The 14859-nt window shown below is 29.8% G+C and overlaps 1 protein-coding gene across 1 annotated transcript; it reads left to right on the top strand.

The window, feature by feature from the left end:
• The first annotated feature begins 4978 nt into the window (after positions 1-4978).
• Positions 4979-13658, top strand: LOC112690974. Its single transcript, XM_025565078.1, has 3 exons — positions 4979-6014; positions 12481-12656; positions 13090-13658. Exons 2-3 carry the CDS (start codon positions 12643-12645, stop codon positions 13646-13648), a joined length of 573 nt encoding a protein of 190 aa, XP_025420863.1. The 5' UTR covers positions 4979-6014; positions 12481-12642; the 3' UTR covers positions 13649-13658.
• Positions 13659-14859: the final 1201 nt, after the last annotated feature.

Genomic DNA, 14859 nt, shown 5'->3' with positions numbered 1-14859 from the left:
GAGAAAATTTTAGATTTAATTATCAAGGGAATTAGTCAATATTTTCGAAAGCAATTTGATATAAAGTCTTCGGAAATCACTGAGGATGAAAAGAACAATGGTATCGACATTGAAAAAATTGAATACTTATTATCGACGGAATTCATAGGCCCAGTTTGTCAAAAAATTCCTTTTTATTTATTTCATTTAAGCATTGATGCCTTTGACATTACAACATTATTAAGTTCTTATTTAATAATGTGCAGCTATTGGGTTCATTTTTTAAATGTCCGATGTAAATATAAAAATAAGGAAAAAAAGGTGTTGTATAATTTTCAATGCGTACAACAGTCGGTAAAAGATAAACTACTTTTAAACAACTTTATGATAAAGGGGAATATGAATTTTGAAGAAGCAAAATTTTCTGATCAAAATCACTTGCAAAGTATGTTAAATAAAATCCATGATGAATTGTTAAATTATTACAAATTTAATGACTGTCTGATTTGGACATCAATTGATTGGTTAATTGAAGTACACATTTTTTCTAACCGTGTAAATTCCGATTTCTTAAACGAAATAAAATACTATGGATTAAAAAATAATCTTTATAATGAAGAATTTCCATTTATTAATGTGTACAACCATATAATACCATGGAATTTAAACGCGGAAACACTTAAGGTTTTTAAACAATTTACTTGCGATTCATTCATTAATAATTTTATCAGATTCATTAAGCAAAAAGTAAGTATAATTAATTTTTACTATAAACTTAATATTAATGTTGAAGATAATACCAAACAAATAATGTACGAACGCTTGAATAAATCTGTTGACATTTATAAAGAAAAATTAATCTATTTACATAGTATCTGGAAAAATACCAATATGGATACTAGGAAGATAAAAGAATTGTGGACACTTATCAATATCATTAAAAATATTGAAAATATTGATATGACTACTAATAAGGATAAGAAGAATAATGAAATTATTGATAATACTACTAAGAGTGATAAGGATAAAGATAATAATATTCTTAAAGAATTAGAAAACATTTCTAATCAGGACCATAAATTTAGTACTGATCTGGAAAATTTGTACACATTTTTATATGATCCTAAAACAGATTTTACATTTTTTTTGAATATAATCTATGTAAACAACTGTCAAAATTCTATAAATTATTTAAACACGTATTTTTCGATCCTAAAGAATTCAAAACTTAAACCACAACAAACAGAAGGTCCTTCTGATGATTTTCTAATTGATATCTGTACTAAAAATGATTTGGATAATATTTTTATGGCAAATAAATCCACTGATACAGTTTCCGGTATTTCTGGCCAGAATCCTGAAGGAAGTGAAACCTGAAAGATCACAACTTATCAAAAACTGAAAATAAAGAATAACAATTTATGTATTTATTTATACATAGGTATTTATTTCAAATGTTTTCTAGAAAAACGATGTTTAAAAAAATATTGTTAATTTCAGTAAAGCTATGTATAAACATAACATTTATGATTTTATGTAAGGAAAGTTTATTATATTATATTCATATTACCTACATGTTATATTTATTTTCAATTTATCAAGTATTGGATTTCATTTATTTATTAAACTTTTAAATTATTGATGATATTTTCCGTTTCCATTTATTTTATCTGTTTTATTCTTAGTAAAATAAATATATTTAAATACTGTACACAGGGATATATTTTGATTATTGTTTAGTTAAGTTTCTTTGGAAGAGTTGTATATCAACTAAGCAACTTTAACAGATAGGAAACCTACGACATACCGCTTTAACATTATATAATTGAGTGATTATATTTCACTATATATTGATATATTTTAAAATATGCCTTATTCTTGGATTTAATCAATTCTCTCATATATATGAATATCTGAAAGTGCAGTTTATTAAACATATTTTGAATGCCATACAACATTTTAAATACCTAAATTTGTGTATAAAATAATCGGTTTATTGTTGTTGTTGTATTTATTGTTGTACTTATTACATTATTTTATTTGTTGTAATTATTTATTGTTTTTGTTCAACAAAAGTTGTATGATAAATTCAAATTGCTTATTTCCATGGGCCTACATATAATCGGGTAAGAATGGAATGTTTAGAACTACATCCAATTTATTTCCTATTGATCGGAATTCTATAAAACTACGATAAAGCATATTATATATTCGTTAACGATATGTCAAATAGTAAGTTATATTTATGAGTTAATTGATTGATATTTCATTTTGCATAATTTGAAAAATGATGTATGTTTGCTTTACACGCATTTTTTAAATAATTATAGTAAATGGTAAATTAGTGGATTTGCTTTTAGATATATGCTTTATCAAGAATATTAAATGTACACGTTTTGAATTTTACCTTTTGAAAATTGTTCAATATTGATTCAAGGTTAATCTTTCAGAGTAAGTTTACAAAAAGTTTGTAAAAATACAATTTACAAGAATACAGTTTGTGCATTTAACATTCAATTCATGAGTCCAGATAACGTTAACGAATGAAGCGGGTTAATGAATAACTTTACATATTTAGATACCTAATGGTAGATACGAGTTTTTATTTATATATATATACAGTGATTTTTTTTTTTCGTGAACCAGTTAATATCTCGGGAAGTATTAGGAATTTTAAAATAATTTTTTTTTTAACTTTCTAGGTTTTATTATTTTTCACTGTGTTACAATTTTGATAATTTTAACTCCCTTATTTGATAAAACACGATCAACTTTCGATTTTAAATTTAGCCCTAAAAATATGTTGTACCTTAGAGTAGACAATGTAAAGTATACTCAATGTTCATTTAATTTTTATTAATTTATCTAGAGTAGTGGAAATGTTAAGTATTAACATTTTTTTATTTGGTATGGCCTTACCCAATTCCTGCAAAAATTTGCACTACGGAAATTTGTTCATGTTCTTGTAAAATTATTGATAACTAATATGTTTATTGCCTTTGATAATTTAGTATTGAATTATTGTCCATTATTTGGTCTATTCAAGATAGTTTTAATATATAATGCAAATCTTACATTATACAAAAAATATATCCCAGAATACCTTATAATTATAAACGGAAAATCGGATTGGTACGATGTATAACGGGCTCTTGGATAATTTTATTTATAATCCAAAAGATAATCTAGATAACGTCCAAATTATCTTTCATCTTTTATCTAGACAAATCCAGAGTATCTTTATCTTATACTTATATTTTTTTTATTAAAATAAGATTTTATTATTTTATTTAGCCGTTTTTCAAAATTTGTCATACAATAATAAATGAAATATGTGAACTGTAACATTTGTATGCATTTTAAAATTTAAATTATTACATTAAAAATATTTTAATATAAATTTTAGTACAACCAAATGTTATATACTTATATACTAGTACTAGTCACGAATATGGACTGTGAACTTGTGAGTTGAATCAAGAGTCGAGAATTGAAGAGTTGACTAGAGTAGTGGTAATCTGATTCAAACAAAGAGTCGAAGAGTTGAGAGTCGACTCTTTGATTCAACTCATTACACTGAACTGAGTTGAAAGGTTCAGTTCAGCAGAATGAGTAGGAATTCCCATCCCTACTATAAACCCGTATCGATCGTATCTGGATATCGACCGGATGTCGATAAAGATAATAGTTGATGTAGAATCATAGATTATTTATTTAGTGTTCAGATCAGTCGATTATTATCCATTGATATTTTGCGTCTCGCAATCATGCAATGTCGAATCATACATAAAACGTCGTACGTATTTTGTAATATTGTGTAATGCCGAAAGTACAACAGTCTACGAGTAGCCGAATACAAAGTTTTGTTTCGGAGTTTTAAGATACATTTACATCCGATGGACACGTTTTATTTTGTGTACTATGTGGTAATTTTTTTTTTAATACATACAAATACATATTATAATGCATATTTTAATGATTTTAGAAGCATATTTGTGTATTTTTTAGAGCTATAAGTCCCTAAGCCTATTTATTATAGTTACTACTAGCTTAATTACCCGGCTTCGCACGGAACATTCTTGGCCGTGACACAGGTTTTAATGGATTATTACTTTACATTATTTAAAGCCAAGTCTGGTGTAATTGTTGGTGGTTATAAAACTAATAAAACAAAAGTTCAAATGAATCAGTATAGTAATTTTGGTGATACGCTAAATTACCGTATTTTCTGGTTCCAATATTTTTTAAAATCCCTTCTTATTGCATGTATTGAATATTGGAGAGACCATAATATCAAATTTAAAGTTCATATAGTTTTGAAATGTAGCGATGATCAATGAATGAGTAATACCTGACGTTGTCCGTTGAGAAAATGTTGAGTGTTCAACTCTTTTTGGGTGTTACCATTGAACCTATGTCTTTTTAAATATGAATCACCCGAAGTAATGGTTGAAATATTAATTTGTTATATATTAAATAAGTAAATATAAAATATAGCCATGTCTATCTCGCCTTGCTCTACCGTTTACTATATTTAAGCATATACTAATATCCTTACAACAATGTTCAATTTATTTTGGATTATAATTATTTTATTTATTCATTTTATTGAGAATAGTCTGACAATTCAATGTTTTAAATAAATGCTATTCATTGAAGTGTACTTGGATTACACAGTATTTTTTGTTTTTCCTTTTGTGGTGCGTACACAAATAAATCAGGTTTTCTGACGCGTGAGCAGGCCACACACAGTTATGTGAGAAGCATAAATTTTCAAAATTCAGTCCACACACTTGTTTTAATTGTCCTTGTAATTTTTTAAAAATCATTGCAAAAGCGAGTCGCACTGAAAACTCCAAAAGTTTGAATTCCAATGGCTTATCTGTTGGAGTCATTGAGATGCGTGGTAATAGTACATGATCACCTATAATTTTCTTTTAAAAATTATGGCTTCGATTAAGTTGTTATATAGTTTAATAATTTACATAACTCTTAATCGGTAATTATTAAAATCAACATATTAAACAAATCAAATATTTCCTAGGTAACCAAAAATTGAAAAATGTATGCATCCAGTCCAAAAGTGTTTCGACCCTTAAATATGCGATTTTCGAAAAATCCTTTCTTATTACTCGGTGAAAGACTTCCAAATTTCAGGTGTGTACGTTGAATAGTTTTTGAGATTCAGCGATCAGTGAGTCAGTGGTATTTGGATTTTATATTTCTACTATATATATAATATAATATGAGTATTTGTGTACGCTGAGATTATTTCTATCGATAAACTTCCCGGAACAATTATTCTATAGTTTATTCAGAATAAAAGTGCCCAGTCATTTGGACGAAAACTAGGTTTTATTGCGCATGGTTCCTTTCCACTAGGAACGTTGTAGTATGTCGACGCATTACGACAGGCATGTCAAACACGCGGCCCGCGACTTATTTTTTTGTGGCCCTCGGCTAGTAATATTAATGGACAAAATAAAAAAAGGATAATAAAAAAAAAATTATAAAATATTAATCATGTGTTTCAACTAACATAGATTCTTTGATAATGGTATATATTTTGGTATACATTATTATGTTTTATCTTCTGATTATAGAATATAGATTAATAATTTATATCGTCGGTACGCGACATGCGTGCCTTTGGAAACTAGTCTTTCGACAACCAGCGTGTGTTCGAGTTTAAATTTTGTTGCGTGCAAATTTACAATTTAAAAATGTCTGTATTAAAACCAAGTGGTAGTTATAAACGTAAAATTACCGATGAACATCGTCAATTTCATGAACATTGGGAATTACAATATTTTTGTAGTGAAATCAATAATAAAATAATTTGTTTAATTTGTAAAAGTGTTATTAATGTTCTAAAGTTATACAATATTAAGCGGCATTACGAACAACATAAGTCAAAATACGACCACTATGAAGGGTTATTAAGACATGAAAAACTGAAAGAACTTAAATCAGGATATAAACACCAACAATTAATGTTCACTAAAATACCACAAGAAAATGAAGCTGCAGTAAAGGTTAGTTATGTGTTGTCAGAGTTAATTGCCAAACATTCGAAACCATTCACCGAAGGTGATTTTATTAAAACGTGTTTGATTAAAACGGCTGAAATTATTTGTCCCGGTGTAACAGGCGATTATTACCCCCCCCCAACATTTTTACCGGGGGGGGGTAATAATCGCCTGAGGTAATAATCGCCTATAGTAACAGGCGATTATTACCCCCCTTAAGGTTGAGCCCCCGGGGGGGATGATGAGGGTGTCATATACTAATAACCTCTCCATTACCTACTTTTTATGCTTATGTGCTTATTATAAGGATTCAGCATTTTTGATTAAAAATATGTTAAAGAAAAAAACAGTAATTTATTACCAACACTTCTGAAATTAACTCAATTGTTTTAAAATTGTTTAAAATATTAACAATATTTATTGTTACCTATAGATATCAATGTTCAGTATTGTCAAATTATATGATATGTGTATTATGTTATCGATTGTGTCCGCGTCGGTATCGTTATCGGCCTAACCGGTTTAGTGTACCGACGGGCTTTTGATTTTATTATATTCAGTCGGAAAAAGTATTTTAAATTGTAAAGGTGCCGACTCCGCACATGGAATAAAAAAGCTTTTTAATAAAATTCAAATTAAATATATTATTTCATAACGCAACAAAATCATTTATTTATTATACATCGTATAGTCCATTAATATAAAATTTTATAACCGGTGTGATTTTAACCCAAACCAACAAATATAATAAAATAAGTTATGTGATTACATAATTAAACATTCATAACTACATCATAGTATACATTGTTGATGTTCCTTATGTAAATGCACTTTTCACTCATCATTACATTATTCTTTAAGTCCATATATTTGTTAAATATTTGCCACTTATTCGTTAATGTAGAAAAAACATAAATTGATGTCTTTAGTAAGAAAGCAGCAGCAAATATTTCGACATCAGTTCCCCATACACCTAAAAATCAGAAATGTTTATTATAATTTTTCAAGTTGTATAAGTTTAGTAATTATATCATTTTATAGTAAATAATTTTAATACTAACCGTCATTTTCTATATTTTTTTCAAGATATTGAAGAAGTTTATTCTTCCCACCAACATACTTTTCAATACTCTCGTTTGATTTCACATGACATAAACTTTAATGCATTAACTCTCACCTCAGACGTGATGGTGTCACCCAACTTTCTGGGCCACACCCCTAATGATTTACGTCTTATGCCTCCATGCATAATTAATAACCTATTTAGACAGTTTATTGCCGATAACTTTAATTCGTTTACCTTGGTATTCACGGATGGGTCAGTCACACAATCAGGTGCGGCGTTTGCTTACTTTTTCCCAGAATTACATATACAGTCTTCCTCCAACCTTTCTGCTTTCGTCTCTTCATTCACGGCTGAATGCTGGGCTATCCTAGAAGCTCTCACATGCATAAGTTCTCTCCCCTGCGGTGATTTTCTTATTGTCTCTGATTCTCAAGCTAGTATTTTAGCAATCGTTAGTAACCCCTTCCTTTCGAAGTGCTCCCCCATAATTCTAAAAATCCGCGCATTACTACTATCCCTCAAAATCAGGTCATTCTCCATCTTCTTTCTATGGGCTCCAGGGCATATAGGCATAAATGTTAACGTATACGTTGATTCGTTAGCTGGCTCAACCGCCAACCACTCTTACTCGGTTCCACTGTGGTGTCCCTATACGAATTTAGTCTCTTTACATCGCAAATTTATAAATGAACAATGGAAGCTGGAATGGGATTCCTTACCAAAATCCTATGCTTTTGGTTATAGGTCATTATTTAAAAATATCCCTAATCGACCATGGTTTCATTCCCTAAAGATGAGCTGTGCAGCCATAGCTAAATTCACTAGATTACGCACGGACCATAGCCTATTACCACACCACTCATTTAAATTGGGACTCAACAGTAGTGTGTGTTGTCCTCTACCAAACTGTGGTAGAGAATACTGTGATTTCCATCACCTACTCATAAATTGTCAATCTCTATCTATCCAAAGATCTCAGCTAAAGATTCTCTTTTTCATCTCTGGTATTCATTTTTCCCTTATTGATGCTCTTTCAACCGACAATGCTAATATAATCAAACATACGCTAAATTTTATTCTGCAATCAGGTCTCCGAATTTAAGAGTGTGAGCTATACCAACCTTAATTTATTTCAAATTAATGTACATAATTGTCGAGATATCATAATGTAACGTTAAAATCTCATTAATAAAAAAAATAAAAAAATAAATAAAAAATACTATTATTTATTTAATATTTATGTTTTAGGTATATTTTTCGCGGATACATTATTATCAACTTATAAATAATAAATAATTTTTACTAATTGTTAAACTATCATAGTGTTATATGTTTAAATGTTTTGTAATAACTAATAAATATATATGTTATGAGTACGTTTCAAAAACGGGCAGTGTATAATATTATAATATATATACATATTACCCGGATAATTTACGAAATAAACGTTAGTAAAATATACCTATAGCTTGTAACATATAAATATTAAATAATATGTATACAAATTTACACTTCATATGATTAAAAAATGTACAATTATGTTTTATATGATTTTATTAACGGGAAATTATTTTCCGGCATTCACACAGACAATACTCCATTTTCTGAAATAACTCACTGCCCAATAATAATATTAATATACCTATTATTACCTATACGGCTATATCTAACCTAGTAGTTATAAGTCACTAGCCTTAATAATGAATCTAAAAAAAATTTCAAATGCCACTTTGTACATAGACAATAGACATATTTTAAATTTTAATAATACGTAATAGAAAATGATTTGAGCCACTCCAAATTTTTAGAATTACAATAAAATAGCTAAAAATGGATATTTTTGGTTTAAATATCCAATCATGTCAACATTTGAACTTTAAATATCTATAAAAAAAAAAATAGTATGTATTTATTTTCATTTTTTAACCATGGCAAACTACATATCATCACAAAAAATATAAAATACATTTTATTGTTCTATGGTTTTCATACATTTTATACACATTATATCACATAGGTATCTACCTGTTTTGGAATTTCCACAGATTTCAATTCAGGAGTCACTTTTAATGAAGTTGGATTCACTTTTTGACAAGATTCACATCGCATTATAAAATCCCTGACATCGTCAGACATATGGTTCCAAAAATATCTGCTCGTATATAAAAAAAATGTTGAAATACTAATATACTATCAAAAAGTCAAAATGCTACCTTCAAAACTAATATCGAAACAAATAATACAAAAAATAAATAAATCTAGTGCCACAGTTTAAGTACATTGAGCCTTGTATAAAGCTCTAAAACTTGTATGGTGTGCAGTATAATACTAATACTCGTATTAGCTTGTATTCATTACGTACCTTTGTTTTATGAAACGTTGTGTGGTGTCACGACTTCTATGGGATGACAAAGCGGAGGCTTCAATTGAAGAGTCTGAACCACAATGTATCATTTTTATAATACTAAGTTGTTCATCTGTATTAATAATAACACGTGCATGTGTCTTTTATAAAACAACTGTCCATTTTCTATTCGAAAAGGCTTACATTGTTTTCTAAAGTTTGATTTCTCATTTTTAGTAGAAATATTCCCTGGATAAATATTAAATTTTAAATACTCCATCTTTCATCTCTACGTGTTTACGTTTTTTTCCAAATGCTCGTTATTGCTGTTACATGCATTTAAAACTAAAATATAATGATTTTGATTTAGTGCTTTGATTTTTTACTTCAGCCTTTTGAAAAAGAAAATTCATCTAGTTGGTACTTTTTTTGATGGGAGGGGGGGTCAAAAGTAAAAAATTTCCAGTAGTTTCCAAAAACGTTAGGAAAAACCCTAAAAAAGTAACAGAAAAACGGGAATTTTTACACATAATCAATTTTCGACGAAATCGATTTTTTATTTTGCTGTAGCTCGAAAATGAATCACTGTAAATATTTGAAATTTTCACCAAATGTTTATATTAGCCTTATTTATTTACAATTAAATTTTCAAAATATTTTGACTTTTTTTTTTAAGCTATTTATAGTCAATTGAAATTTTCGATTTTTCTAAATTTTTTTTTTTTTTAAATGACTATAAAAAAAATGGCTCATCAAAAAATCTTTAAAGTTTAATACAAGGTTTATTATAGGTTATACTTATTCTTATACTCGTAGTAAAAAAAAAAATCAAAACGTTAGTCACAAATTTTTGTTGATAAGCTTAAGTTCAAATATTTACGAAATATGTTAAAATCGCGAAAATTTTTCTAATGTTATACTATGAATTTTCAAATTTATGAATTTATGAAAAATTATGGGGGGAGGTAATAATCACCTGTTGCTGTAGGCGATTATTACCTCAGGCGATTAAAACCACCCGGTAAAAAATTGTGAGGGGGTAATAATCGCCTGTTACTGTAGGTGATTATTACCTCAGGCGATTATTACCGCAGGCGATTAATACCCCCCAATAAAATATTGTGGGGGGGGAAGTAATAATCGCCTGTTGCTGTAGGCGATTATTACTTCAGGCGATTATTACCCCCTCCCCGGTAATAATATAGGGGGTAATAATCGCCTGTGACACCGGGAATCTAAAAGCTTTTCAAAACATATCATTAACACGAAATACGGTTGCTGAAAGAATAACTGAACTATAATGCAATTTGAGTGATCAGATAAAAATCAAAATACCTAGTTTCGAGTATTTTTCAATTGTTTGTGATGAAAGTAACGATATTGGTGGCACAGCTCAGTTAGCTGTATTCTTTCGAGCTTGCGATATGGAATTAAATATTTATGAAGAGTTATTGGAAATTAAACCTATGTATGGTACTACTACAGGAGAGGATGTATTCGTTTCTGTTTGTGAACTCTTAAAAAAATATGATTTACCTTTGGTAAAGTTATCGTCTGTGGCTACAGATGGAGCTCCTTCTATGACAGGAAAAAATAAAGGTTTCATTGAAAGGTTACGAAAAAAAAGCGAATAAAAATTTTGAGCATACATTTCATAGGGCACATTGTATTATACATCAAGAGATGTTATGCACAAAAGTTATTAATATGGCATTTGTAATGAAACCGGTAAAACAAATGGTCAATTTTATAAGATCTCGTGGTTTAAAACAAAGACAATTTTCGATTTTTTTAAACGATTTAGAAAGCGAGTATTCAGGTTTACCATACTTTACAGAAGTACGTTGGTTATCATGCTCCACTGTATTAGAACGGTTCTGGAAGTTAAAAGATGCAATACAAATATTTTTAGAGTCTAAAGAACAAGACGTCAGCACTTTGTCGGATCCAATGTGGTTACAAGACCTATCCTTTATGGTCGATATAACGAAGCACTTGTCAAATTTAAATTTAAAATAACAAGGAAAATATCAAATTATAACAGCTATTAATGACCATATTAAGGCTTTCAAATGTAAATTAGATTTATGGGAAACACAGTTACAGAATGAAAATTTAACGCATTTCCCAACATGTATGACGTATAAAACAAGTAATTATGGACCAATTTTTTACAAAAACTATTCAGAACAAATTATATCGTTGAAGACTGAATTCGGAAATAGATTTCAAGATTTCAAATATTTAGAAAACGATTTTGAATGGTTCACGTCTCCTTTTTCAATAGACGCAGTAAAAGTTCCAGCACATATACAAATGGAACTGATTGAGATTCAAAATGATTCAAATTTAAAACGTAAATTCAATGAGGTTGGTGTACCGCAATTTTACAATTTTTTGCCTGAAGGTACGTAGAAACTCCCAGATTTGCTTGTAAAATTAAGTCTATGTTTAGTAGTACTTATCTATGTGAGCAACTATTCTCATTGATGAATAGCAATAAATCACCCGTTAGATCCAGATTAACTTACATACATCTAAATTCAGTTTTAAAAGTGGTTTCATCCAATAATATTTCTCCCGAAATTGAGAAGTTGGTGGAGGAAAAGATATGCCAAATATCGACCAAAAAGAATTATCAATATGTTTTCTTTTTTTAATTTAAATAATTGATATCTCCTCATATATATTATTAATATGACTTTTTTGAATGTTCATTTTTTTTAAAGTTTTTTATATGTATTTATACCTGTTGTGTCCGTAAAGAATAAAATTGAAAAAATGTAAAAAATATACTTATTTTCGTTAAATGTTTATGTGCGGCCCACGTAGTAAACTAATTAATGTATTTTGCCCACCTTATACTTTGAGTTTGACATGCTTGCGTTACGACGATGTTATACGTAGTGAACTGTATTATCACACTCTTCTCGTAACGCCAAGCCATAGTTCTATTTTGAATAACAAGGTTTTTTTTTTTTTTTAATAATAATCTGTAGTATACAAGACGGCAGTCACCGACTTAATCATAAAAATTAAAACGTGTTATGTCTTCTTAATAGGGGCGGAAAAGAAGACCAAGGGCCGCGAATCTGACCATCCTGATCTGGAGCGTTGAGCTGGTTACACACTACGCGCAGTGTATAACCGCCATTGGAGGGACTCGGTATACCATATCGAATTTCGAGTTCACGCGTTTTGTTATTTTTGAGACGTAGCGTCCAATGACGAGTGAGCGGTAACTATTTTAACTGTATACGTAAATACATATACGAATTGATGGTTGCAGAAACGTCACGAGTCACATATTTTATGAAAATGAGATATTGTTAAAAACGTATAACGGTCATGTGTTTTCTATGCGTTTAGTGTAAAAACACCAATTATTGTTTATTTATCTGATAAAGAATAAAGTATAACTAATGACGTTTTTACATATAACGCATAGAAAACACTCGAACGTCGATTAGTATAGGTACGTTTTTGGTAATATATTTCATAAAATACATATATGACTCGTGGCGTTTCTGCAATCATCGATTCGTGGCGCTTATATCACAGCCTCGTACTAACAGTATAACACGCAAGGATAATTTCAACAATGATTTATGCGAGGCATTAATAGCGAGTAACATTCCTTTGAAAAAACTAAGTAATCCGAAATTCCGTAGTTTTCTGAAAAAATATTGTACGAATCAAAACATACCCGATGAATCTACTTTAAGGAAAAATTACATTATAGACGTTTATAGAAATATCTTGGAAAAAATTAAAAATGAAATTGGAAAAAACCTAATTTGGATTTCGGCAGATGAGACTACAGATTCGTGTGGGCGTTATATCGCGAATTTATTTATTGGAAAATTATCCCTAGAACCTTCTCCAGCATATCTCATTGCTTCTAAAGCACTTGAAAAAGTCAACCATTCAACTATAGCTCGATTTATAAACGACAGTATCACCGCATTTTTTGTCGATACTTCTATTGCTGAGAGAGTTTGCATTTTTATTTCTGATGCAGCTCCATACATGACGAAAGCTGGAGTAGCCCTCAAAATTTTCTATCCGAACTTGATCCACGTAACTTGCTTTGCTCATGCTATTCACCGCTTTGCTGAAGAAATTCGAAATGAGTTTTTGAGTGTGAACAAACTTATTTCTGCCGTGAAAAAAGTATTCATGAAAGCACCATCGCGAATACAGACGTACAGGGAACAATTACCGACTTGACCACTTCCACTAGAACCTGTCATTACGCGATGGGGCAATTGGATCAAAAGTGCTTGCTTCTACAGTGAACATTTCATGGAAATAAAAGGGATAATTAACCAATTTAAAAGTTCTGACGCCTTATCAATCCGTGATGCCAAGGAAGCATTTGAAACCTCGTCAATACAACATGATTTAAATCTGATTTTTACACATTTTTCTAAAATACCAGAACTAATTACAAGTCTAGAAGCAAGAAACTTGTTACTACACAATTCATTAAAAGTTATGGAGGGATTATTAACAACAGCATCTGAACTGCCTGACGTATTTTCAGAAAAAATCAAAACAAAGATTACTCGATTACTGAACAAAAATCCCGGCTATGATTCCCTAAGTATGATCGACGCTTACATTAATGGCACAAGTACTGTACTTCTCAATACAATAACGAGCAACATGGCTTCTAAGTTTAAATACTGTCTTGTGACGTCCTGTGATGTTGAACGGTCATTTTCTGCATTTAAACTTATTTTGGATGACAAGCGCCATAGTTTTACAATGGACCACTTGGAGCAACATTTAGTAATATACTGCTACGAGAACTACAGTTCTAATTAAATTTACATATATGTAATATAATAAATAATAATAATTATTAATTATAAATTATAATAATTTTTTTTTTTTAATAAATTTCATCATCATAATTTTTTCATATTGTTTTTAAATTTAATTCTTAGTGCATATTTTAACAAAGTCCATGCATATTTCTGTATTTTATGCTGCATATTTGCATGCATATAATAGAGTATTTTCACTGCATATAATCCGCGGTTTACTCATTATGTATTGATGTCCATACAAACTCATTATTCTTTTTAAGAAAATCTCTTAGTGGTTTAGTCAACATTGCCAGATTAGGAATAAAATTTCCGACATGATTAACCATACTGTTTGGGCCGAAACGACGATCGAAGGACCAGTTACATTGACATAAAAATAATAATCATAAAAATAAGAAATATAAATCGTATGTGGCGGGTGCCTATAATTTGCTGGCTAGGTAATTTCACTTACTCCCCGCGATACGTTTGGAGATAGGCCACTCAAGGTACGCAATTGACCGATAACGTTCGGCGGCGGCCACTGACACGACGGCGGCGTCCGAAGGAATGGAAACAAGTTATACACGGGAGACCAGAAAATAGAGTTTAGTTATCGGGGGGGGG

The sequence above is a fragment of the Sipha flava genome, unplaced genomic scaffold (genome assembly GCF_003268045.1).
Source record: "Sipha flava isolate LNK unplaced genomic scaffold, YSA_version1 538_pilon_pilon, whole genome shotgun sequence".
NCBI classification, from domain to species: Eukaryota; Metazoa; Arthropoda; class Insecta; order Hemiptera; family Aphididae; genus Sipha; species Sipha flava.
Note: the sequence above shows the minus strand (reverse complement) of the source record. Positions and strands in the feature narration are given on the sequence as shown.